Source organism: Brassica napus, chromosome C8 (genome assembly GCF_020379485.1).
Source record: "Brassica napus cultivar Da-Ae chromosome C8, Da-Ae, whole genome shotgun sequence".
NCBI lineage: Eukaryota > Viridiplantae > Streptophyta > Magnoliopsida > Brassicales > Brassicaceae > Brassica > Brassica napus.
In genome coordinates this window covers 45,430,963-45,456,423 of record NC_063451.1, presented here as the reverse complement: position 1 = coordinate 45,456,423, position 25,461 = coordinate 45,430,963, and the positions used below count along the sequence as shown (strand labels likewise).

The following is a 25,461-nucleotide window of genomic DNA, read 5'->3' as shown; positions in this document are numbered from 1 at the left end:
AGACTTTTCGTGTCTTTTGTAAATGATATAATCAGATACCCTAAATTCTCAGATCTTCCCCTTGCATAATTTGTTTATATAATAACACAGTGCTCTAAAACATAATGTAAGATCCCATTGTGTTTGCTCCTTTACCCACACTGTGACTGATGGTCACTCTTCATTGTCCACACTCTCACCCCATATTCTACAAACCACTCCCATCTTAACGACAAAGCCCGCCACTTTTTAAAAGTTAAAGCCTCCCTACTCAGTTTCCTCTCTATATACACAAACACACACGCGGGCACACACGCACAAAGAGACACAAACTTTTGTTGAGACCATCAAAAGAATCTTGCATGGATTGGTTTTCATGGCTGTCGAGAACAAAACTTAAACCTTGAACCTTGTCTCATCCACGAGGAGTCTTTCCTTCTCCAAGAAAGAGCTCGAACACGAAGACGTCGTTTACTTCAACCACGAGTTCCTCCAGGGCATAGGAATCTCCATCGCTAAACACTGCGTCATGATCCTCAAACTCGGTCGTAACGAGATCGCAAGAGATCTCCTCTTCTCACCTCTCCTTCCATCTTCAGAAATATCATCTTTTTTTTGCTTGCATGTCAACTTTTGTTCTTGACAGCAACAAAAGAACAGAGTTCCAAGCGATTCTCAGAGAAAAAAGGTGAAGATTTTGACTCACCAACCAAAAGGGAAGACCACGAAGAGTGAGTAACAAAAGCCAAATGAGTCCATAGCTACCAAGCAACCACATGCACCGATAAAGAGAACCATATCCATGGCGGAAGCAAAACAACGCTCTCTCCAACGAATGAGGAATATACCTACGGTTACACAAAATACACACTATACAATACAACTGAAAATATTCAGTAAAACATCATATAATACAATTGAAAAATGGCAGTACTACTGCATACGAATCTTTGACTACTAGATAAAAGCTCCCAATCATTCTGAGGTAGAAACAAACTTATGCTATACAACAAAAAGTGGGTTAAAAGGCAAAAAAAGCCTTTTGTGTGTTGGGACCTTTTAGATAATTTTGACAAGAAAATAGTAAGTAGGAATCATAGCGATATAAAAAGAGCACAGGATTACAAATTAAGGACATGATGAAGAGATGCATATCAGATTCAGGAAGCGGCTACAAATTTCTCCCAAGTACCGTATTTTGAACTGAAAGTTCCACCTCCAAATTGCTGTGCGTACTCACATATCACAGTCCGAGCGCATGCCTCCCATGTCTTGGCTATGTCTTTGAGCGACATCGGCTGTGACAAACTTCTTAGTAATATGTTGAACCTTGCCATAGCCTTGGACGACAGGTCCTCCTTCTCTTTGCTGTTCAAGAAACCAGACTATGTTAAGTTAAAGGTAAGAAGATGATCCAGTTTCTTATAGATGGTTTTACTTGTACCTGGTTTCGACCGGGAGATTATCCAGGAGAGATGGAGAGCCTCTGGGGTAGCTACAAGGTACCAGCAAGCGCAATGGTTGAATAGGAGACTGTAACAGAACAGAAGCACAAAACATTATCTTAAAAAACGATAAAATAAAATGATTTTCAATCTTAACGAAATGATCTTGCTTACCATTTGGGTTGATGAGAGATGAGCCTTCAAGGCTGGGCTGAGAGAAACCGCTTTAAACGAGAATCTTACTGTCGTTCCTTCACACCCTTTGCTTGCTGTTGCTCCCTCACTAGCATCAGCAGCATCTTCATCATTACTTATCTCAACAACTGTATCTATCAGCCGCTGGTTTATCTCCTTGATTTCCTCCAAAAGGGCATGCTCCGTCTGCAGTTCAAGATTGTGTCCTCAATATTTAAAAAAAATTTAAACCTTGCTGTGTGTCAAATTTCATATATACCTCAGTTCTTGCCTTCTTTCCAACAGAAGTCGCTGTAGATTCCAGATCTGATGTTTCTGAACATGCGAACTGATTGTAGTTATCACCAACGCTTAATGGCATTGCAGTTGTGTGACGTTTCATTTTCTTATTCGCCGGCATTCCCTCTTGCGTCATTAAGTTTCTTGCTTGGAGACGACACTTTGTCATTGCAACCAAATCCTCACCAACTGAAGTTCTTGAACCGTTTCCTGGGGCTGAACCAGCTATCCTATCAACCATGCTTACAACAGATCTGATGTCACTTACTCCAGAAGAAAGTGATTGTGGCGAGATGGACTTCACCTGTATACATCATGATCAGAACAATGTTTCTGCTACAAGTGGTGGGATGTTAGTAATGTTACTTACGACTCTAATAAGGCGTTCAATAGGCAGCTCAGCCGCGCTTTGATTTAAATTATTTCCATCAGGACTAGTAAGCTCCTGAAGGAGAGGAGATGCAGAGATCCCTGGAGTGCCAATTGCAATGGATTGAACTACACTTTGTTGTTGGCGAGCAGTGTTTCCCATTGCTTTCTCAGAGTCAACTTGCATAGGGGAAGGTGCCAGGGAGGTTGAAGGAGATGGGACAACAAAAGGGGAGTGTGCAGGTTGCAATGGAGTTCCCATCTTGTTGACAGATGACATCAGAATTTTCTGGTCGACCTGAGGAGACGAATGTTGTTGTGTCATCTGAGGAGATGCACCTGGGAGAAGTTGAGGCGACGTAGCAGGAAGCTGAGATCCTGGTTTTAACTGCTGAAGGGGATAAGTAGCACGCTGACCCTGCAGAGAATGTTGCTGGAACTGTGCCCCTTGCTGTCTTGCTTGCAACTGTTGCTGCTGCTGCTGACTCAACTGCTGCTTCTGTAGTAGCTGCAGCATTTGGCGCTGCTGAAATTGCTGTTTCAACTGCTGCGTCATTTGTTGGTCTTGATGTTGCTTCAGGTGCTGTTGCTGAAGCAAACCGGAACTTAGCTGGGCTTGATTAAAATTAGACTGCAGTGTACTTAACCCACTTTGAGCAGAGGCAGAACTGTTATTCACTTGTTGAGAAATATTTTGTTGCATGGATCCCATGGTAACCTGTGCATTTCCTTGGCCTGACTCTAAACTAGAAGCCGGAATGCTCTGCTGTGGGGCTGAAACTCCAGGACGAGATGATAGAACATTGTTCTGCATATTTGCCAGACTACTCTGCTGTGCCCTTGGCACAGAACCTGCCATGCTCATTGACTGCATCTGCGTATTTGCTTGACTATCATGAGATTGATCCTGACCGTTCTGAGCTGATTGTTGCTGCATCTGCCCTTGCTGTATTGGCCTCCTCGGCCTGTGATTATTTAAGAAATTTATAATCTGCTTCTCATAATTAGCCACCTTATCCTTTAATGCAGGCATGATGTTGATCTTTGGAACCGATAGGAATTGTATCATTCGGTCCAACATATTTTTGAATTGTTTTAATTTCTCAAACTGCTCTGATCTTTGTTGCTGCGGAAGAGAAGCGTCCTGCTCGAGAGAGAAAAAAATGTGTTCAATAAGAAAAAAGACAAGGACATAGATGCAAGCTACAAACCACTTGACTTGCAATATTGAAACGTTCTTGCATTAAATTAAATTCAAAGTCTCATAAGGTATATACTACTGTTGCGGAGGACACACTAATGCAAACTATTCTCCTAGTTAAAAAAATGGTAACTTACTTGCTGTAACTTGGCTCCAACTCTCTGATTGATTTCACTAAGATCTGGTAAGTACGCCTCTTTCATGGTTTGGATCTGCAAAAACAAGCACAATGGTCACATGATTACTCATCACGGATATATATATCTAAAATCGCCAGCCTAGTTGCATCTATCTTCTTAAGATTTAATTAGTGTAGACAGAATTGGAAAAAGATATAGCAAACTTATTTTTTTTTAAAACTACCTTTTGGTAAACCTCTTCTTGCCAATCGACTCCATTTGCACTTTCCGTCTGTGCCGTCGAGTCTAGCGAAGCTAAAATTTATGAAATGGGGGTGTTCAGCATCAGATCCTATTCAGAGATTGTGTAAAGTATTCACAAGGATGTAAAGCATACATGATGGCATCTCCGGAAGAGTTCTTTGGGATTGATATAGTTGTTGTTGTCTCTGTTGGTCCACTACACTTTGAGGTGGAAGCAGGGAACCAGTGACTTGGCCAGAAGATTGTAGTCTTTGTTGCACATCCTGTTGTAGCAGATTAGGTTGTTGTTGTTGTTGCAAACCTAGCTGCTGATGATGCGACTGAAGGGGTATCATCTGCTGATTTTGTGACTGTTGGCCCTGAGAAGAAAACACGCCATGGCCAGCCTGATGAGCTCGTTGTAGCCCAACCGTTGGCTGTGATAACATGTGCTGCACCGACTGCTGGTTAGTCTGCATGCTCGAATTACTGAGCAACTGTTGTTGTGGTTGCTGCAGTCCAGCAACATTGCTATGATTAGTGCCCAGTGGTTGCTGATGCGTTGTCTGAAGGCTGTTTTGTTGAGACATCAGTTGCTGCTGTGCCGGTACTTGTTGCTTTTGTTGCATATTCAAAATATTATTTTGTTGGTTCAGTAACCTTTGCTGGTGTTGCTGCTGCATATCCCCGACAAGATTCTGCCCCATCATCTGCTTCTGTTGGATGCCTGACCCACTTGCAGCTTGTTGTCGCATCATCTGTGCTTGCTGCTGTTGTAGAGGAGAAATAGGCTGTTGTTGCGGCAATGAAGTTTGCTGCTGATGGATGCCAGAGGATTGTTGTGATTGAGGATGTTGCCTTAGCAGCGAAGATTGATGCTGACGAAGCATAGACTGATGAGGACTTGATTGCTGATTTGTGTGGAGACCCTGGAGAGGAGATGAGCTCACAGCTGAGGTAGATGTTGAAATGCCAGACTGTTGCATTTGATTGGGCTGCAGCAAATTTGGTTGCTGTTGTTGTTGATTGTGCTGAACATTCCCTGACTGAAAATTCTGCTTGAGAAGCTGCTGCTGTAGCTGCTGCTGATAAAGAAACTGTGCACTCTGTGGCTGCTGCTGCTGCTGAGAAGACATAGCATTAGGCCTTCCCAGCATCTGCCTTTGGGATGATCCTGAAAACATGTTGGAAGAAAGGCCATGCTGGCCAGATGAATCTTGCAACATTCCGGCGACATTTTGCATACTGGGATTCTGGTTTACAACGCTTGTGACATTAGTATTATTGGTTAAAGCAGTAGAACCCGTCATTCCAGAGGCAGTATTACTCTGCATGGGTTGGGACAGCGACGGCTGAGGTGGTGCTTGAGATTGATTGTTTGGTAAAGCTCCCGGAAGAAGGTGCCCTTGAATGTTGGGTTCTACTCAAAAGGAAAGATTAAAACAGCACCATATTAGAGAAACAGTCATCCAAAAACTAGATACATGCTTGAGAATTGTGGTTACTTATATCCAGGGATGAGACATTATTGGCGGCAGGGATAGATGAGGAAGAGCCAGTTGCATTTTGAGATTTAGAGTCCATAGTTAGCATCTTCATGGATATTTTCCGAAGGTAATCACTCTGAAATTCGAAATAAAATAAAATCAAGAAGCTATATATATTGGGACTAAGCTTTACAGGTAGTTATATATACCAAACACTAAAATAAAATAAAAAGATGTACAAGCAGACGATTGATTAACCTGGTTAACAGCACCACTGAAAATTTTCTCCTCGAATCTAGCAGCAATTCTCCTGAGCTCGTTAACTCCCTCTGTTGCAGAAAGCGGAAGATGCTTCTTTAGTGTCTCCATTCTACATACAAGTGACAAGTAATTAAGTACACAAAAAAATAAAAACAGTATCATTGGTCAAAGAAACTATAACATCATATTAACTACAAAGTATTTCTGATGAATTTTTTTAATAATAAATAAAGTTACATCTTGTTGACAATCTTCTGGCGTGAATCAGGTGGCAATTGACTTCTCCAGTCACCAGTGTCCACGGAAGGATCTCCATTTGGAAGATCAGGCCTCCAACTGTTATTATCCATCAAGTGTCCTACTTTTAACAAGCCATGAAAAAACAAAAGTATCGATAGGAAGTAAATTTCTTAAAACTGAATGAAAATAGAGAAGAAACCAAAACATGAAACAAACAACCACACTACATGGATTAGATAGACATACAGAATGTCTTAATATATGTTCCTTTTGTTTTAACATTTATGCCAAGAATCACCAGCCAGGCTAACATAACCATTTAAGGAAGCCGAAGCTTGCTCACCAACCCTAAAAAGACCAAAAATCATTTTTTTTTTTAAAAACCAGTAACCATACCTCTTTTTTTTTTTCTGTTCTTACAAAGCCACAGACTCGAAATACAGTAGCCTGTCCGAAAACGAATAAGCATACTCAACATGAAACAAAACGACCACACAACATTGGGATTAGATTGAGACACAGAATGTCTTAATATATATATATATCCATCAGAATTTACATACGGAATCAACAAACCCTATAGAGACCAAAAAGTTCATATTTTTTATGTTTTCTGTTATTACAAAACCTGCCTCAGACACAAACTCAAGTAGCCTGTCCGAAAACGAATTAAACATACTCTTATCACACCAACAACGTTCATCTACTCACCGAATTTATAAGAAACCCAGAAACCACCAATCTATAAACGGCGGTATCGCATGTCTTGTCGATAATCCCGATCACGAGAGACGAGATTCGGAAATTTTTTCACCACAAATTTTCAGAGCTTAATCGATGCGATTTCGCGTTTTGGGGGCCGAAAGGAGGTTGGTTACAACGATTTAGGTTTAAATGTTGATGGAGAAAGGGATTGGAAAGGATCTTTTTTTTCTGGGCAAAATGCAGAAGAAGGAAACTTGTTCGTTCTCAAATCATTTTCTGCCAAAGGCGTCTCTCGCTCTTCTAGCTTATAAGGACAACAGATTTGTCTTTAAATTACCGAGAGCCCCTCCAAGTAATAGATAAAACTTAACAAGATATGAACATACTAATGTTGAAGGAGGCGACGACGTTTTTAATTTCTACATGTGGTTTAGCCCTTTTTGACCGTAGCGGTAGAAGAGTTCAAAGAAAGAGAAGACTTTTTTACATTTGCTGTTAATATTATGGATCATCTCCACGTCACTTTTCTTATCACACTACACTCCAATGGACATGTTTTTTCTTGTCAACCCAATGGACATGTTTATACATGCTTTTCCTTTTAACTCTTGCAGTCTTTTTTTTTTTCCATCAATTCTATTGTTTATTAAAAGGTTAAAGTCCAAAGGGCAAAGCCCAAACACATTACAAGAAAAAGAAAGCAAGAAGACCAACACAAAAAGTCGAACTAAAAAGGACCATATTGGACCTAAGCCCATCAACCTAAACCCGTAAGCGCCATTTCAAGCCATGCGTGTTTCGTGGACGTGTCACGTGTTAAGGTCCTCACCAACGAGGAACACGTGTCACAAGGCCTCCACATCCTTACCGAAAACTCCACTCGAGGGGCACATGTCGCAGGGTCAAAATCGCCACCGCATTTCACCGACATGCAAGTCGCCGTCGACGCACTAATCGGATATCTACCGGAAGCACACCGGAGAGCAGGATATCGAAATCGATCATCACGCGTCGAATGGTGAAAGATCATTTTCCACCGGAGTCGGAGAAAAGGCGCGACCAAACTCCGCCAACAAACCAACCAAACCCTTGAAGAGGCCGATCAACTAGATCAGCCTCAAGAAGTTCAAACCACGGATCTACGCTTCCAAGAAACATCAACCATCTACGATCGATCCAAGAACAACAACATGGAGTCTCAAATCGAGAGTCATTTGACAAAGAGAGAACCAAAGCGTAGAACGGAAAACGAGAAAGCCGACGAAAAACAGTGTTGTCAGAGCCACCGCTTCCCGGAAGCGAACGCCGACGAAACCGGTGATGTCAAAGCCACCGTTTCTCAGAAACCAAAGTTGGCGACGTCGGTGTAGAGGAATCACCGCTTCCCAGGATCAAACCCGATAGACGGGAGACGGAGTCATAAGAACTCCGACTGAGGTTTCATCTCATCCTTCCTCTGTGTCAGATCGAAGAGAGAGAACATAGCTGAAGGAGAGAGAAACCCAGCTAGCTAGTTATATTTGTAATGACGTAACTCTTGAAGGTTTATTCGAGGGTTTATTTGTGAAATAGCCAAAAAAAAAAGAAATTAGATTTATAGTAAGATGATAGGAGATAGAAAGAGAAAATAGTAGAGAGGGTGAAAATTTGGTTATCTAGTGAATTATAGTTTTTTTTTTTTGGTTATTGGGTCTAATTTCCTTTATTCAAGGTGATTTTTTTGGCTAAAAGGTAAACATCTATTTTATTAAAGTTTAAGTACCATTTTGACTTATTAGTTCACCTAATTATTTCATGCCATAAAAACCTAACTAATCCTGCATTTTAGAATTAGTTGTTATTTTGTCATTTAATTTAATATAAAACGTGATCTTAATTTACATAAATAGTTTTCGGTTGGTGCTGAAATTAATGAATTTAAAACATAACTCATATTCATCTAAACAATACCAAAATCAATTTAATTGTAGCATGTCGAATACATAAATTAATTATAATTCTAAACGAAAATCACTTTTATATGGGTTATGTAACTATCAATTTACATTAAAAATAATGTTATCAGTTTTTAATATGAAGCGAGATGAACCAAACTATTTATGGAATTTCTTTTGCGTCAAACTCATTACATTACCAATAAATATTTTATGAAAAAAAAAGCTAAATAAATATAGAAAAACAGAATGTACATTACAAAAAGATGGAAACTCAAATGTAATTTAAAAAAAAACAATAAAAGAAGAAATGTATCTATGTAATATATATAATTTATAAGTCTTAAATTATATAATAGAGTGGGAAACAGAGCGAGGGAGAGAGAGAGAATTAGAGGAGAGGGTGATGGCAAAAACTTGCAACAACCTAAGAATCAATATCTATGAGATAGAAGAATAAAAATAGCAAACTCATCTCCACTGTGTCATCAGAGTCCATTGTCCTTCGATGATTATCTATAGTCTTATCCATATCATATATAGTTACAGTTATGCATAGTCTAGAAAGTCTGGCTAACAAAAGAATATTTGATGTTTGATGTTTTGTAGTTATATATATCAGCTCGGGGTGTTGTCATCAAGAGGAATGTTAAGGTCAGGGAGCAAGAACGAGGAATCATCATTCTTTTGTGTCTCAGCAGCAGCCTGCACATAGATATCATATGTTATTAGATTTATTTACATATATATCTAGGCAAAACAGTACATGTTTAGTAGGTTGATTTAAACCTGGAGTTTTTTTAATGACTCGTTTCTTGCTCTTTGTTGCTTCAGCAAATTTCGCATACTTGCGAGTTCCTGACTCGCCAAACAAGTAAACATATAAAAGATTTGGACTTCGGACATGATGTTAAAAGAAGATGGAGAAAAGGGATTTTTACATTTTTCAGGTCTTTCTTTTCCTTTAAGAGTAAACTCTCCTCCTCTTTTAGTTCAGCAAGCGTCTGTTAACAGCCACATACATTGATTAAGACATTAAACATAACGATGTGATTTTATCAGAATCTAGATTTTTATCCTTGGTTTGCTTACCTTTTTCTTTCTTGATCTCTTGAAATGGGTTGTTGGTTTTACACTAGTTTGAGATATCTGCATGAAAACACACTAAGAAGATCAGATAGTGGCTTTTCACAACGTATACTAACAAAAGATCAAGTTCAAGCCACCGTCACATTAGACCATTCTTATCGTAAATTCGAATCCATAATTTCAGGTTATCAACTAGAGGGCAAGTGTAGTTGATACACAATGATAGTATGATACGATGAAATAAAGGATTAGCAAAAGCATAAAGTGGTTGATCATTACAAGATATCCCTAATTATTTAAAGATTTAAAACAAATCACTAAATCTTAGACAATTAAATCAGTAAAGAAAACATTCAAACAAAGGAATCTTTGTTCTTGGTCAACTACTTAGAGACCCAAAAAAGCAAATATGAAAACAAGTGCATCTTTTTCTCCTTACATCGAGACACACCCCAACTTCAAAAGAAAGAATAGGATCACGTGACTAGAGCGTGACTTGGACGACTTTTACGCGTGTCTTCCCTTGGCCAAGAACCCCACACATTGTCACAAATTATCCACATAACCATTTGTCCCTATCACGTTCCATCTCTTTCTTTTAATTACTAATGGCGACTTTGTGGGTTCTTTCATCTACTTTAGTAGTAAGATAATGCAGCTTAACCCATATAGAAAAAGCTAAATACACAAGGCTGTCACCAATACTATAACAGTGAATGATATTGACCAAAGGTGTTCTGGATTGCAGTCAAAGTGTCGTGTGGAGAAGTATTTGACCCTTTTTCCACGTCAAGTGTACTGTGCGCTACGCCGCATCAGATTACACCACACACACACACGCAGCCCAAACCTAATTCGCCACGAAAACGCCTCTCAACCCATAAAAGAGGCAGCTCCTCATAAGTATAAGCAAATATTATAAATAACGCCAGCAATAACTCCTCTTATTGACCTAATTACCCCCTCACAGCCTTAATGACAAAGGGACAATCTCGTCATAACGAAGCATCGTGACGTAACTTGGTAACCAAACAGGCAACCCTCTAGATGTGGAGTATCTAGCAAAACTGATACTGAGATTGCAGAGAGCAAAAAAGATAGAATTTGAGTTTAGAAAAACGTGCGGTTATACGGTCATGGATGTTAAGGTCAACGCAACATTGGAGTATATAGATCGAAGAAGGGCAAGGTTGATTCGGATCAAAATGACGAATATAACCCTAAGAGAAAACAGATGGGCAAAAAATGGTAGTGGTTGAGGAAAAAAAGGAAGACCTAGAGATTACGTGAAAGTGGATATCGCCCACACGGCTTAAGGTGGCTAGAGTCTACCGGCGTTTATTTTTCCGGCCACGTACACCGATGGTTATATTCATCAAACACATAAACAGAGTAATAACGTAAAGTTTTTTTAAAAAAGAAACTGGAGAAAAGAAACCAAAGGGGTACCTTAGATCTAACGGCCTCTGACAGTTTCACGGCGCAGCTAGACTGCTCAGCGGCGGCGACACCGCTGCCTCCGCCTCCACCGCCGCTGAGAGAAGTGGCGCCGCTCCAAGAAAGAGGCGTAGAGGGACTGGCACGTGTTTGCTCTCCCTTCGTCGCCTTGCTCCTCCGCTGCCGCACGGTCCATTTCAGCTCGAGATCCGACGGGCCGCACTTCTCAGGAGGAGGAGGCGGCTCGACATGGTGGAGGGAGATCAGTGCCTCCGCCACCAATGAATCGTCGGACATAGCCTCACGAGTCCAGTCTCCGTTGGTCATAGCCTAGGTCTGGACTTTTCACCGAGTTTTAGAGAGAGAGAGAGAGAGAAAGTGAGAGAAGGAGAAATGGTGGCGAAAAGTGGAGAAGAAGAAGAAGAAAATAAAATCTCCGTGGCACATTAATGAGTGGATTGATTATATATACATTCGGAACGTTTTCACACACACAGTTAGATAGATTGAAATAGTACTTTTGTAAACTTTGTCTTTATTAATTTTCTTGGTAAATGTGGGACCCATAGGAATACTTACGTAGCATCATGGACTATTTTGTGCTTCGTGTCTGGTGTATACGAGCCGCTTGCGTGACGGTTCGGTTTTTATCCACTAGTATGCAGTTTCGGGATAATTTTGTGGACGTGCGAGGTCTTTCTTATTCGAATCATGTGGTAAAAGTTTTTGGTGGCAACTATTAACTATTCAACGAAACATGTGTTTTTCTTTTTTTTTGCATAAGATTTGAGCTTCTAATCATGAATAAGCTGAATATAGAATTTGATAAACCTAACGTTTATAACAAAACGAGGACAGTTCCAATATGTTATGTGACTTTTTTTTATTAAAAGAGTCAACTGAAATTAAGGAAAGGACTTCGTCGTAAACTCGTGGTTTGAAATACTTAGAAAAGAGTAAAAACTAATGGGCCATTTCACATGTAAATGGGCCTTCGTAGGAGGATACAATGTGCACGAGACACGTTGTCTCGGTTTTCTTATACCAGACTTTGCCTGAACAACACTTAACCGGAAAGTCGTGACATTTGAATTCAATTAAACCGCAATTACTGTAAATCTGTGATCGTCGTCGTCTTCAACCCAAAGCCCTAAACCCTACGGAGCATCCAAAAACCATGGCGCTTCTTCTCGCTAGACGCTATCGCAGATTCCCATCAGCCCCATCTTTGATTCGCTTCTTCTCCAATTCCTCATCGGATCCACCTCCCAAATCCGCGAACGATTCCGTCGAGAAACCTCCCCAGTCTCAATCGAACTCTCCCTTCACCGACATCAAGTCCACTCTCAAGAATAATTCATCTCAAGCTCGGAATCACGGATCGAGCCGAATCTCCGGTAGCGGGTCGTCACAGGATTTAAGCATCAACCTCGCCAAGTTTCAGCGTAGATCCGCCGCTCCACCTCCGAAGAGCGAATCGCCTTCGACTTCCTTCGAGACGCTCTATAAGCAGAATGTTGCAGCGGGTGCAAACTCTTCGGATCCTAGTAATCTAAGAGGTCATGATATCGATTTGAGTAAATTGCGGGAAAATTTGAAAAATTTGAAGTCGCAGCCCAACACAGAGATGGCGGGAATGTCTTTACGAAGAAGAAACGTTGGTTCTTCGGATGTGTCAGTGATCGGGAAAGACATGGAGGATGGGAATGGTAGGGAAGGTGAAACGGAGGAGGAGGTGACGATGACGGAGTATTTAAAGATGTATAGGGAAGAAGAGTTGGGTGAGAAGCTGAAGATGCTTAGGCCAGAGGGGAAGAAGGAAGACGGGTGGTTCTCGTTGGAGGAGTTGAATGAGAGGTTGGTTAAGCTAAGGCAAGCGGAAAAGAAAGAGGTCAAGAATCAGCGTTGGAACTTTTCTGTGCTCAGGAATGTTATTGGTACACTTGAGGATGATAAAGCCAAGAACGAAGCTGTTCCCCGTATGTTCTGCCTGTGCTCTAGTTTTCGAATGTTTTATAGAATCTATGAGCTTTTGTTTATTGGTCAATTCTACTATTGTAGCTTTGTTGGTTTTTGCTTACTATTCGAAAAGTTGAGATCTTTTGGTTTAGGGTTTAGCTATGTTTTGCTGTTGAAATGGCATTTATGTCATCTAAGGAGGTTTCTATGTTTGCAGTGCAGAATCTAGACATTCTAGGATATTGGGATGGTACTCCTGAGTACAAGCATTATCCTCCTAAAGATGAGCTAGTTGAAACTGTAAGTTTCTTTTTCTCGTTATTTTGGTGATCTTTTGTCTCATGTTTTAAAACAATGCTATGTTGTTCTGTTGTGTTCGCTAGATTAAACTGTGGGTATTGGTCTGTTTTTTTATGTGACTCTGCGTCTACGAAGTACTTCCACTCAGATAATCTGTCATCTGCGGAGAAGATGAAAATTGAGCTCACGAAAGTCAGGGAAGATTTCAAGATGTCGGAATCAGATTGTGGTTCTGCACGCGTGCAAGGTAAATTGTGGTTCTCTGATGAATGCTGACCTTAACGATCAAAAGGATCACATTTTCTGAGACAGAGTTTGGGTTAGATTGTCTTGTGATGTCTCTGGTCTACTGTCCTTGCAGTGGCGCAGCTAACTACTAAAATCAAGCATTTGACCTCTGCTCTGCACAAAAAGGTAAAACTCCTCAAGTTGTTTCCAATATTCTTCTGTATCCCTAGTGTCATACTCGGTGACTGTATAACCGTAGGACAAACATTCGCGGAAGGGACTCGTAGCAATGGTGCATAAACGGAAGAAGCTGTTGAAATATCTAAGACGAACTGACTGGGATTCTTACTGCCTTGTCCTGTCACAACTCAGCCTTCGTGACACCCCGGATTACAAGATCCCGGATTACAAGCAGTAAGCTTTCTGCGTTAGGACCCCCATGGTTATATCTCCACACTCTTTTTGGTTTGGTCAACGCCCTGTTGGGAGTGAGAGACTTGGCTGTTCAAACCCTGTTAGGCATTTTACTCTCTAGTGAAGAAACTCCCTCAACTATCTGTTGTTTCATTATTCATTAATATTTGATAATAGAGTTATATACTAAGAGCATGATTATTGCAGTTTCTAAAGAGGGGTTTTAAACAAAATAAATCATTTATTTAAATCAAAACTAAATAAAAAGGTAATAAACGATCCTTAATACAGGATTTTGGGGACCGATAATAAAAAGGATCCTTAAACCACGTGTCAGCAACTGTGAAATTTGATTTTTTTTTTTTTCCTTTTTTTCTTTTCTCTTTCTTTTCTTTCTCTCCTCCTCTCTTGTTTTCTCCGTTGACGATCTACAGCGAGGTTCAGTCGAGCCGGATCAACAATGCCCTTACTTTGTCTTATGTGCTCAAAGGAGCTTTCAAAATCGTCGAAGGTCCTGTCAGCTCCGCCGCCGGGAACCCAGGTTAGGGTTTTCTCCGTCTGATCTGATGAAACGGTTCGTCGAAACCACCGGTGTCTCGCTCGTTTCCCAAGGAATCTGGACACAAGGATGCCGGCGATTCAGATTCCGTTCTCAGCCCTAAGCTCAAAGAATCAGAGAAGAAACTCGTCGTGGGCAACGGCCGTGGCGGCGGATGTGAGGCTTCTCAGGTTGCGGAAGGCGGAGACAAGGGCGAAATCAACATGTGCCCACCGACTCGTCTCGGGCAATTTTACGAATTCTTCTCCTTCTCCCACCTTACTCCTCCAATTCAATGTGAGTTTCCTTCTCGCTAACTCGTCGCGTTCTGAGTTTAATCTCGCGTACTGATTAACGTTTCTTGAATCTTGTAGATATCAGAGGTATGTTCGTCCATCAATTGAAGATAAAGGATTAGATGATCTCTTTCAAATCGATGTAAGGACTCTTTCTTAGTTGTTTGCTTTCGAGAGAAACTTAGGACTGATTTGATATACCATTTTGTAGATTAAAGTTTCAAGTGGGAAGCCTATCACGGTTGTTGCGTCAAGAACAATTTTTTACCCAGCTGGGAAACATCAGCTTCTGTGTCATTCTTTAGTTGAGCTATATAAGCAGGCCTTTTGATGCTGTAAGTTTCAATTGTTGAGAAAGGTTTCACCTTTTTATTTTTTCAGTTCTGTTTTGTGATCTCTGGTGTGGTTGTGATTGTGTCTGCAGGCTTATGACGCTCTTATGAAAGCTTTCATTGAGCATAATAAAGTACGTAAAACCATTTTTGCATGTGTTGTGTTATGTTATTAAGAAGGCTTCATAGTATAATAATTTGTTGTTCTGTTTCAGTTTGGCAACCTTCCTTATGGCTTCCGGGCAAACACTTGGGTGGTTCCTCCGGTTGTTGCAAACAAGTAAGCTCTGTTTAGGTTGTTCTGTCTATTGATTCTATAATGGAGTTAATGTTCTGTTATGTTTATGTTGTACCTTCTTGTTGTTGTTATGTTATATTTATGTTTATTCACTAAACCAAAGTCATCCATTTTTTCTTTCTCTCTTTAATCATCACATACTCTTTTTGTTTAAGAACCCTTAAGTTAAGAAACTATGAATGGAGGACAAAAAATTAGTTGTTTCTTAACTAAATTCTTAACACACATTTAATACTAAAAAAGTGATTAAGAAACCCTTATGGGGTTATAGGGATAATCATGCTCTAATAAGCCTTTTCATGATATAATTTTGCATTGTTCACAAGCTGAACTCATGATTGGTTTGCCACTTTTAAAGCAATGATATGATATTTGAAGAACAGCATTATGTTCTGGGAGAAAGTAATTATATCTACAGACTCTAAGACATATAGTTCTCACAGACCAAGTGCACCGAGAGGTGTTTTACCCTGTCCGGCCTCAAAGTAAAAGATCAGCATTGCAAGCATTGCGAGCCTAGAGTGCTTAATCTCAGCCAACTTCAGCCTCTCCAGCTTCTCCCTGTCTGGCTCGTAAACACCGTCGCGTGTCTTCCCAGCGAGTCCCAACGGATCAAAGAATCTTCCTCCGGGATACCCTTGATCTCCGGTGTAGTTTGCGAAATTCTCAGCGGTCCTCGACCACGGGGTCGCCCACTCGACAGATTGAGAATCCGGGTTGAAGAAGTCGACCCACCGTTTGCTCTCCACCCAACCCATGAGAAGCAACTGGGTCCCGAGAAGCGATCCGAAAGAGAAGGGTGCAATGGCACGTGGATCAGCTCCGGCTTCGAACCATGGCACGCCGCTCCAAGCCTGGCCAACGAAGATCCCAAGAACAGCAGCCATCGCCCATCTGCCGTGGATCAGCTCTGCTTCTCTGTACCATTTAAGAAAAGCCGGGTCTTTTCCCAAACCCAACGGGTCGAACCCGAAATCTCCGGGTAGCCTGCGAAAACACATTCACAATTGACTCAGATATTGCGTAAAGGCGTCTCCTTTAAGATTCTTTTTTCTAACTATAGTTCTGAACCGTCACAAAACTCAGAGTAATCATTGCTAGTAACAGAGAGATTTGAGTTTATAAACTTACGAGCCATCGAGCCATTCAGGGTCGAGGAAGTTGCCGCCACCTTTAACGGCGGGGATCCACGATTTCTTCGGCTGAGCAGCAGCAGCGGCGACAATCAGAGTTTTCCGGCCAACTCTCGCAGCTCCAGTGCCTAGGCCGGTTCCCAAAGCGGTGATACTCCTCTTGCCTCCAGAGAGAAAAGACGAACCAAGCCCACTGAGCACAGCTCCGGTTACAGCCGCCATCGCCATGAGATCTCTAATACGTCTACTCTGTTTTTTGTTTGTTCTCTCTGTTTTTATGGAGCAAAGAGAATCAAAGGGAGTAGCTTTAGAGAGGGACAATGTGGATATGATGATAGAGAATCTATTAACGAAATCTCGGAGGCTGTCGTGGATAGATTTCTAACCAATGAGAAGTCAGAAACAAATTCACCATATCCACATCATCCAAGCTTGTCTTTTTCTTGCATATTTATTTTCTAATTTACGAGACAAATTTGGATATGACACGTGGATACTCTCCTTTAGAGGCAACGATGAACTTAATCTTGATTATTATCTCATTGAAATGCAAATCACAGCCATAGATTTGTTACAATGTGGCATTGCTGCTTATTACGTGTAGCTTACGTTACATATTTATGATTTAACCAAAAAACCAAAAAAAAAAGAAGAGAATTTGAAGATTTTATAGAAAGTTAACGGTTAAATGGTGGTGAATCCCAAGAGGGTGGAGGAAGCTGAACCAACGGCTGATTTGAACCCATGTCCGGGTTTGGATATGGATTTTCCGGTACAGTTGGTATGGACGTAACCGGCGGTTGCTCTGGCGGCAGCCATGGATTCGTTACTTCTGGCGGCGTGGTGAAGACGGGAGCTTGCGGTGGGAATTCTCCAAGAGCTGGTGGTGTGGAGAATATTGGTTCTGTTGGTGGATCTTGTAAGATTGGTGGTGTTGAGAAAACCGGTGCGAAGTTTTGAACCGGTGGTGGTAGAATCGGCGGAAATTCTTGAACCGGTGGAGGTAAAATCTGTGGAAAGTCTTGAACCGGTGGAGGCAAAACTGGCGGGAACTCTTGAGCCGGTGGAGGAAACATTGAAGGAAGGTCTTGAGCCGGTGGAGGCAAAATTGGCGGGAATTCTTGAACCGGTGGAGGAAGCATGGAAGGAATGTCTTGAACCGGTGGAGGCAATATTGAAGGGAGGTCTTGAACCGGTGGAGGTAAAATAGGAGGGAGCTCTTGCACCGGCGGAGGTATACCGATGAATCCCGGAGCACCGCCGCCTAATACAGGAGTTGGCGTCATCATAAACGGTGGCTGTGAAACCGAGCCGCCAGGTAGTGGTGGTGGGGGAGATAATACTAATGGAAGGGATGGTGATGGAATAGAGGAAGATAACGGTGGCGGAAGAGGTAGCACCGGAGTAGGTGGAGGAAGAGGTAGCAGTGGAGTAGGTGGAGGTAGGATTGGGACTGGCGTAGGCGTTGCTGGTGGTGACAGAACTGGGAATAAAGGTGGTAATGGAGGGAGTATAATTGGTGTAGGGACAAATGGGATAACCGGCGGTAATGGTGGCGGTGGACAAGCTACTGGTGGAGGTTGAGCCGGTGCTTTGGTACAAACAATACACGGTTGAGGAGGAGGCGGTGCTGGAGCTGTGACACAAGTAACGCAAGGCACCGGAGGAACCGGTGCTGGAGCTGTGACACAAGTAATGCAAGGCACAGGAGGAGGAGGTGATGGTGGAGGTGGACAAGGAACCGGGATTGGCGGTGGCGATAGTGGTGGGCAAGGAACTGGTATTGGAGGTGGTGGTGATGGTTGTACACAATTAACACAAGGAGTTGGCGGTGGTATAACCACCGGAGGAGGAGGCAAAAAAGGGTTTTGAGGACAAGGAACTATAGGGAAATTCCATTGACCGCATGTGCCGAATACACACCGGAAAAACACATCGCATTTAGTTGCGAATGCTTCACCGTTTTTGCTTGAGCTTCTTCTTCTGCTTTTGGCTCTTCTGTGTCTTCTAACCAAACCTTGCTTGTCTTTGTCTCTGTGTCTATGTTGATTCTCTATTGATTCTGTTATTGAAACACTAATCAAAAGGAATGTGACTACACATTTTATAACAAGTCGTTTCATCCTTTTCTTTTTATTTCTATCCAAGACATGCAAGAACTAAACTACGCATGTACATATATTTATAGTCGAATCTTTGATGATTGATTATGTTGATTTTTTGGTTATTTTTACGTTTGTCACTACGTAAGACCTCAGTTTTGTAAGGTTTCAATTAATAGTTTTGATAATAAAGAGAATATTTATGTGGTTACACAATCCCATAAAAAAAGAGCAATAAGTAAAACTGACTCAATAATTTAGAGCTATGAGGTGAGTGTTATCCAGCCCACACACAGCCTCTCTAACTCAGAGAACATTGAAGTGAATATAGACAGAACTATGTTTGTTTGCGATGTAGTAGTATCAATCTTTCAAAGCATTAGAGCTATTCCGGTTTAGAGTCAACGTGAAAAGCATAAGCAATTTTAGTAATTGTAAGCTCCACTTTGATCAGCATAACAGATTTGGTTACGAGTTGAAGTTATTTATTAAGGGGATGATTGGTTGGGGCTGTAGATGCTCTGGACAGTCAAAATTTAGTCTACAGCTATATATGTCAACCAATCGAGATTTGATTTCCTTAAAAACTCACAGCAAAAAAATCTCTGCAAAATCAAAATATGGCTGTAGAGAACTTTATTTCCAGAGCAAAAAATTAGTGCTTTAGAAATCTACAGCAAAGAAAGCTACAACAAATAAATCTACAGATTAAATTCTACACCAAAAAATATAAAACTACAGCACTTACTAATCATCCCCTACATCTATATAAATCAACTGAAATCACGTTGGTTGGATTGAGCCAAATCATATATAAAACCGGTCTGTTTAATATATCCAAGCACTGTTTCCTTTTATTCTACAAACCGGCCAGGTGAACAATGGGAACGACCGGACCGAAACTAAACCATATAAAACCATGGTCTACAGAACTGGTTAGGTCAAAACTGGTTAAATAAGTTACACGCCCTCTGCAAAGAATGGAACGTGGAGATGTAGTTGTACATTGAGGAGTTATTACGCAGATATGAACAAACAAAAGGTAAAGAAGAGAGTAGAAGAAAGTAAATAAATGCTAATAAGCAGAACGTGGCGTTAGTTCTTTGATTCTTGCTCTGCTCGAAGAAAGCCGCATTGAATTAGAGTCGAGTCTTCACTTCGGGAATTGTTATACTTATCCCACGCCGTTGCTTCAGCTGCTCCTCGTTATTACATCGCGTAGAAAACAACCTGACCCACCCACATTAAAGTTACACCTTTACCAACCAAATCTCGAACGGCCTTATTCACCTATTGGGCCAGTTTCTCCAAACTCTCCAAGTCCGGCCCATTAGATTATGAAACATGAAATAAGACGTACTCACGAAACTATATAGATTTTAGAGGAAATCAAAATCGTTACATTGCATACTTATTTAGTAATCTTACAAGCTAGAGCGGTAAACAGAACATGACTTTGTGTTACACAACATAGGGGATTACATTAACTAAGGAGTTATCAGATCAAAGTCCTCCGCCGGCGATGATTGACCGGGAACATCCGGAGGAGGCAGCCAAATTATTGGTGGCATAGGTGGAAACTCATCCAGTGGCGGTGGAAGAGTGAACACTGGTGGTGGCAGCCATATTGGCGGCGGAGGAGATGGAACCAAAGGTGGCGGGAACGCTATAACTGGTGGTGGCGGCGATGGGAATAAGAAAATCGGTGGCGGAGTGGGAGGAGGAGGTGATGGAACAAGAGGCGTAGGGGGTGGTGGTGGTGGTGATGGAACTAACGGTGGTGGTGGTGGCCTTGGACGCGGTCTCGGACGTGATGGTGGACGAGGTGGTGGTGGCGATGGAACCAACGGCGGTGGACGTGGTCTCGGACGCGGTGGTTGGAAAGGGAGGAAAGGGTTATCAGGTGAAGGTGTTGTAGGAAAAGGCCAACGGCCACATATTCCGAATAAGTATTGGAAGAGTGGATCGCAGCTTCTGCGTCCACGATTCTGACCGCTACCACTGCGTCTTCCTCTGTTTATCTGCTTCTGATCCTTTACGGTTACAGCTTTTGCGTTTGCGTTTGCGTTTGCGTTCTCTTCGTGATCTGATATTGACTCGGTTGTGTGAGAGTCGACCAAAAGGAGTAGTGAAAACAAAAATCCAACAACAACAAGTTGTTTTGTTTTCATCCTTCTTTTCTGTGTTTTACTTTGCTTGATCTTTTCTTCTTTATTTGATAGAGAGCTTAATATAGTCCATTTTGGCTATTTTAAAACAAACTAGGTGATAATCCGCGCCCTGCGCGGAGCGAGGAGATTATTAAAGTATTATAACTTTTAATATGTAGACATAATAAAAGTTAAAGGCATAGTAAGAAAAATATATCTAAGAAAGTATGGATTATAGCGAGGAATTTTAGTATGTAAATATAAATTTATATGCGATGGCCATTAAAATTAAATTGTATATTTGTTTGCATGCGGGTAAATTATAAATATAATATTAAATGAAACATAAGCAATAGTCTAATAAAATATAAAAGGAACAATGTATAAAAAACAAAAGAAAATTAAAAATAGAGACAAAATAACTGCTGTCAATAATGCATTCAGAAGTCTTCGTTTGCAATCCTATTATGAGCAATAGCAAAGAGATTATCTAGAGAATTTAAAAATATTATTTAACAAAATATGTGAATGCATGTATTACCTCAATCTTAAAACATCAATTTCTGGAACACCAATGGGGTCGAAGACAATTTTGGAAATCCCATCAATGTTAGTAACCCTCTTAAGTCGGCCTTATTATGAAATATGTCAAATATTAGCAAAATATAAATATAATATCAGCTCCTATTAATCGATTGTATATACAATAAATACAATAGATTACTTTGTCCCCAATTAATTTGCCAACACTGTAAAACACATAATACTATGTCTGCATCTATAGAATTCCATAAATCATTGAAAACATGAGCAAGTGCACCATAAGCGACACTTAATGACGACGTTACTGTAAAAGAAAAAAAAGAAGGGTTCAAACCATGTGATACTATACAAATGTATATCTTTCTTTTTACAGATGTTGAATACTTACGGGATGTGTAGTACGAAAAAACGGATTTTGTGGTCGATGATACCATTATTTCCGTTCGTAAAAACAGATGGAATTAAATCTATAAAAATAAGAAGGACTTACATAAATTTATTATTTATTTAAGATAAAACAAAACATAAGAAATATAATTATTATTTTCATAATATAAATTATGAATATACAATAAAATTAAACATAGGCAACATGATAATAAAATGCTACATGAAATAAGTTATAAAGAAACAAAAAAAAACTGATAAAACTTTCTCCTGGTTTTCTTTGAATAAAAAGTCAGAGATGAAATTCATAGCTCTCAAATTTTATATGCTTGTTTTGTAGCAAGTTGATTGTGATACGGTGTGTCAAAGTTATGTATGATATATATAGTTATAATTGGTAGGATTAAGTGCATAAGGATTACATCAAGAAATTTGTTCCGCGAGATTATAAGCATTAAAAAAAATTAAAAATATTATTTGTATATTTATTGACTTACCATAATATTTTTGAAAAATTATTAGTTACTTTCCTATATAAACCACACCGGACTGAGTCATTACGATTGTGTAAATACGTTATCCATATTTAGTCTAGTTTTTCAATTACTTGTTGATACAACAATTACTCTTGCGGAGAATAATCAATCTCCATAAATATATTAATACTTATTGACGTAATTGACGAAATTAAAATACATGATCAACTCTGAAAATAATTATTCAACAAATCGTTGGTCTGAATTGGTGTTAGACACTTACAAATTGTTCCAATTTCCATATATATATACTGGCCTAAGTTAAAATTTTCCTATAATGCTTCTTTGACTCCTAATTTGTGAATATATAACAGGAAATAATGCCATATATAGTTAAATACATTCATTAATTTTAAATATTCTTCAAGACTTATGATTATGATTCATTGATTAATTTTCATACAAATACTGTCCGCTTAAATAGATTTTAATATTTACGATTTTTATATTTACCGGAATATATGACATTTTTTAAAAAATAGATAGATCTTTGCATTGCAGATAACCGGACCGGAAATAAGCTTATAGTCCACGTTATATATATTTAGCAAAATCCACGTTATATATATAGCTTATAGTCCACGTTATATATAACCGGACCGAAAATTTATGATTATGATTCTAACATAATAATAAACTACTTCAAATGGTCCCATTTCATGTGTGATTAAGTAAAATGACCAATGCAATTTTATTGAAGTGGGGTGGGTGAGGAAGATCACGTGATTTATATATAGTACCCCATAGTCAGGGTTAATTTCACCCAAATTCGAAACAAACGAATACTCTCTTACATTTAGTACTAATAATCCCTAACTTTTAGTCTATATTTTTAAAATTGGAAAGTTTTACAATTAAGAAAGAAACAAATATAAAGGAATCTTGACTCTAAGATTTGACCAAATAACCAAACGATTTGATAGATGTCGAACTTATTTTGTTGCCTTTTACAAAAGAGTTAATATTCTGTCTGTCATAAATTCCCGTTTTTTTTTCGAATCGGATTGTAATCATATAGTATAATGTATATTACCAATGACATTTGGTTGTAATTATTCTAGTTCACAAAGGGTTTTTTAAAAAAGTTAGTGAAAGTGTATGAGGTGATGACACATAGGAAATGACACTCATGTAATAAACACATGAGGCCAAGGTTTATTTCTATGAATGTTCCTCCTTTAATAAGTAAGGGATAATATAACTAAGAATAATGTGTATTCATCTCATGGGAAATCTTACAATATTAAAAGCCAAATATACTCACCATTTAGCATGTCCACGTAGGACTAGAAATTCAGGCCAATCAGATTGTTTCATCTCTCCACATCACCACCACACGTTTGGATCATAGAAGATGATTTTCGTTTAGTTTTTGGACTTTTGTTTTAATCTGAGCAAGCCCAGTTGGGACTAGGGGTTTATTCCATTTTTGCATTATTGAAAGTCTTTTTTTTTCTTTGTTGAATGTGGAAAGTCAAACGCCGTAGTTCTTCACAACTCACCGATTCCGGCTGATGTCTATGTAACGCCTTCATTTATGTCACTTAATCAAAGCATTAACGTCTATTCACCACTTTTTCCAATCTTTCGAATTACATCGACCATTTCATCCTCCATGGTAACGGCCTGAATCTGCATTTATAAATGTCTTTGTAGCTTGGGATGAAGCTTCATATATCAAAAAGAAATCCCAAAGGGTATTTCCTGTGAAGCATCAAATCCAGCAATGGCTAATTCCTTTACTCTCCTGACCGATCTGAAAGCTGGATTCTGTTCAAACACCGCCCAGGTCCGTCAACTCCGATTCTAGGAAGCAAGAAATGTTAAGAAAGGCGGTCAACTCATGGGTGTTGACATGCTTTTCATTGACGACCAGGTAACTCCGGCTAGACACCACTGTGTTTTATTAGATCTTTCTACATATCTCACCATATTGATAGTCCGATCTTTGTCTTTTTTTTTTGTCATATAGTCAACGCTCATCCAAGGAACTTTCAGCGCTAACCGTACACTTACGAAGGCTTTTTCAAAGAGGGTTCGGTCTACTTGCTCAGTGGGGTCGACATAACATGGAGTAACAACAATTTTCGAATCTCTGACGCCCCTGTGTCTATTCGATTGAGTGATGGTACGTTCTTTGTTGAAATGACAGATTCGGTGAAGTCAATCCCGATAGAGCTTATATCTCAGGTTTCTATTCTTCTCTATGGAAGAATTATGTTAAAGGACAAGAAATATCAAACGGAAGTTCAACCGTAGAAACCAGACAAAATGAGACCTTTGTGAATATCTCTTTAGCACTACTCAGATAGTTTATATATATATATGTATACAATAAGCAGCAATCCATTCAAGTTTCCTTTCATTTTGTATGATAATAGGTTGCTGTCACAGAGGTACTTGGAGGTGGTCGCTTCTATGTTCAATCGGTTGGAGACCAGAAACTATCTTCGATTCAGAACCTTCTTTCAACCATGTGTGTTAAAGATGCTCCCATCCTCGCATCCTTCAACCCCAAGAGAGGTGACATCGTCCTTGCACAGTTTTTCCTTGAAAACACTGGAACCGTGCAATGGTAACTTCCACTCCACCTTCTTAGTTTCTATGCTTTATTTTGCTTCTGTTTATTCATTTGATTGATACCTATTTTCAGATTGTGAACGCACCACGAGGAGCTGTTGAGATGATAAATTTTAAGTTTTCTACATTGATTATGGAAACCAAAAAGTAGTCCCTAAAGCGCAATCCGACCAGTAGACCCTCCGGTATCATTAGCACCAGGGCATGCTCAGCTCTGGCGACTTGCCTACATTAAGGTTCCAAGCTTGAAAGAAGACTTTGGTCCTGAAGAAGGAAAGAAAGTATTTGCATACAGTAACGTTGGGTAATAGTAAGGATTTTAACGCACTGATAGAAGAAAAAGACACATGGAGGCCAAGTCAAAGGCCAAGGCACTGGAACTGAGATTGCTGTCACTCTCATCGCAGTTGACAATGAGATCTCGGTCAATTTTGCAATGCTTCTGGTATTTTCTTTCTCTCACGGATTAAGAGTACCCTCCATATGTGTTTGAAACTCTCATCGCAGGGTATATCATCTATTGATAGCTCTTAATTGCTCATGAGATGTCTTTTGTTTTAGAACTTCATTATTTTACAGTTAAAATATCCAAACTACTAGCACCTCTTATATGAGGTTATTATTCAGATATTTACCTCTATTATATTATCCCCAACTATCTGGTTAGATATGTTCATTTCAA

The 25,461-nt window shown here is 39.9% G+C and overlaps 6 protein-coding genes and 2 long non-coding RNA genes across 12 annotated transcripts; 3 read left to right on the top strand and 5 right to left on the bottom strand.

The window, feature by feature from the left end:
• Nucleotides 1-869: 869 nt before the first annotated feature.
• Nucleotides 870-6,854, bottom strand: LOC106415476 (mediator of RNA polymerase II transcription subunit 15a). Of its 5 annotated transcripts, XM_013856199.3 has the most exons (13): nt 6,530-6,854; nt 6,215-6,288; nt 5,816-5,936; nt 5,576-5,687; nt 5,336-5,453; nt 3,985-5,250; nt 3,832-3,902; nt 3,606-3,680; nt 2,269-3,411; nt 1,879-2,202; nt 1,599-1,805; nt 1,424-1,512; nt 870-1,347 (listed from the first exon to the last, which is right to left on the bottom strand). In XM_013856199.3, exons 2-13 carry the CDS (start codon nt 6,285-6,287, stop codon nt 1,140-1,142), a joined length of 3,807 nt encoding a protein of 1,268 aa, XP_013711653.2. In that variant the 5' UTR covers nt 6,288; nt 6,530-6,854; the 3' UTR covers nt 870-1,139. The 5 variants fall into 5 exon arrangements, with proteins under 5 accessions (XP_013711653.2, XP_013711656.2, XP_013711657.2 ...); XM_013856202.3 differs by lacking the exon at nt 6,215-6,288 and having other exon boundaries at nt 5,816-5,939; nt 6,530-6,853; XM_013856203.3 differs by lacking the exon at nt 6,215-6,288 and having other exon boundaries at nt 6,530-6,853.
• A 2,034-nt stretch (nt 6,855-8,888) lies between these two features.
• LOC106414031 lies at nt 8,889-11,526 on the bottom strand. The gene is made up of 5 exons (XM_013854748.3): nt 10,996-11,526; nt 9,550-9,606; nt 9,399-9,461; nt 9,247-9,315; nt 8,889-9,162 (listed from the first exon to the last, which is right to left on the bottom strand). Exons 1-5 carry the CDS (start codon nt 11,308-11,310, stop codon nt 9,076-9,078), a joined length of 591 nt encoding a protein of 196 aa, XP_013710202.2. The 5' UTR covers nt 11,311-11,526; the 3' UTR covers nt 8,889-9,075.
• A 558-nt stretch (nt 11,527-12,084) lies between these two features.
• On the top strand, nt 12,085-14,068 carry LOC106413580. Its single transcript, XM_013854330.3, has 5 exons — nt 12,085-12,962; nt 13,160-13,242; nt 13,378-13,489; nt 13,604-13,656; nt 13,730-14,068. The coding sequence occupies exons 1-5, from the start codon at nt 12,161-12,163 to the stop codon at nt 13,886-13,888; spliced, it is 1,209 nt and encodes a 402-aa protein (XP_013709784.2). The 5' UTR covers nt 12,085-12,160; the 3' UTR covers nt 13,889-14,068.
• Nucleotides 14,069-14,750: 682 nt separating this feature from the next.
• On the top strand, nt 14,751-15,394 carry LOC106414353. Its single transcript, XR_007327240.1, has 3 exons — nt 14,751-15,053; nt 15,143-15,184; nt 15,266-15,394. It is a non-coding gene; the product is annotated as an uncharacterized LOC106414353 (long non-coding RNA).
• A 234-nt stretch (nt 15,395-15,628) lies between these two features.
• LOC106415490 (chlorophyll a-b binding protein CP24, chloroplastic-like) lies at nt 15,629-16,897 on the bottom strand. The gene is made up of 2 exons (XM_013856221.3): nt 16,480-16,897; nt 15,629-16,335 (listed from the first exon to the last, which is right to left on the bottom strand). Exons 1-2 carry the CDS (start codon nt 16,707-16,709, stop codon nt 15,786-15,788), a joined length of 780 nt encoding a protein of 259 aa, XP_013711675.1. The 5' UTR covers nt 16,710-16,897; the 3' UTR covers nt 15,629-15,785.
• Nucleotides 16,898-16,987: 90 nt separating this feature from the next.
• On the bottom strand, nt 16,988-18,701 carry LOC106412124 (proline-rich extensin-like protein EPR1). Its single transcript, XM_013853015.3, has one exon. It carries the CDS (start codon nt 18,602-18,604, stop codon nt 17,159-17,161), a length of 1,446 nt encoding a protein of 481 aa, XP_013708469.2. The 5' UTR covers nt 18,605-18,701; the 3' UTR covers nt 16,988-17,158.
• A 1,369-nt stretch (nt 18,702-20,070) lies between these two features.
• On the bottom strand, nt 20,071-20,754 carry LOC106413579 (WAS/WASL-interacting protein family member 3). Its single transcript, XM_013854329.2, has one exon. The coding sequence runs from the start codon at nt 20,752-20,754 to the stop codon at nt 20,071-20,073; it is 684 nt and encodes a 227-aa protein (XP_013709783.2).
• A 2,652-nt stretch (nt 20,755-23,406) lies between these two features.
• LOC106414251 lies at nt 23,407-25,461 on the top strand. The gene is made up of 4 exons (XR_001282825.3): nt 23,407-24,075; nt 24,172-24,389; nt 24,581-24,774; nt 24,853-25,461. It is a non-coding gene; the product is annotated as an uncharacterized LOC106414251 (long non-coding RNA).

Bases quoted from the DNA above. Each gene is read 5' to 3' on its own strand.
- LOC106412124 (XM_013853015.3), bottom strand. From the start codon at position 18,604: ATGAAACGACTTGTTATAAAATGTGTAGTCACATTCCTTTTGATTAGT.
- LOC106414031 (XM_013854748.3), bottom strand. From the start codon at position 11,310: ATGACCAACGGAGACTGGACTCGTGAGGCTATGTCCGACGATTCATTG. The intron at 9,462-9,549 runs GTAAGCAAACCA...GGCTGTTAACAG, and splicing joins AGAGATCAAGAAAGAAAAAG to ACGCTTGCTGAACTAAAAGA. The intron at 9,163-9,246 runs GTTTAAATCAAC...ATCTATGTGCAG, and splicing joins AGTCATTAAAAAAACTCCAG to GCTGCTGCTGAGACACAAAA.
- LOC106415490 (XM_013856221.3), bottom strand. From the start codon at position 16,709: ATGGCGATGGCGGCTGTAACCGGAGCTGTGCTCAGTGGGCTTGGTTCG. The intron at 16,336-16,479 runs GTAAGTTTATAA...GTGTTTTCGCAG, and splicing joins CCTGAATGGCTCGATGGCTC to GCTACCCGGAGATTTCGGGT.
- LOC106415476 (XM_013856199.3), bottom strand. From the start codon at position 6,287: ATGCTTATTCGTTTTCGGACAGGCTACTGTATTTCGAGTCTGTGGCTT. The intron at 3,903-3,984 runs GTATGCTTTACA...CATAAATTTTAG, and splicing joins TCTTCCGGAGATGCCATCAT to CTTCGCTAGACTCGACGGCA. The intron at 3,681-3,831 runs GTAGTTTTAAAA...TTGTTTTTGCAG, and splicing joins AAGAAGAGGTTTACCAAAAG to ATCCAAACCATGAAAGAGGC.
- LOC106413579 (XM_013854329.2), bottom strand. From the start codon at position 20,754: ATGAAAACAAAACAACTTGTTGTTGTTGGATTTTTGTTTTCACTACTC.
- LOC106413580 (XM_013854330.3), top strand. From the start codon at position 12,161: ATGGCGCTTCTTCTCGCTAGACGCTATCGCAGATTCCCATCAGCCCCA. The intron at 12,963-13,159 runs GTATGTTCTGCC...CTATGTTTGCAG, and splicing joins CAAGAACGAAGCTGTTCCCC to TGCAGAATCTAGACATTCTA. The intron at 13,490-13,603 runs GTAAATTGTGGT...CTGTCCTTGCAG, and splicing joins TGGTTCTGCACGCGTGCAAG to TGGCGCAGCTAACTACTAAA.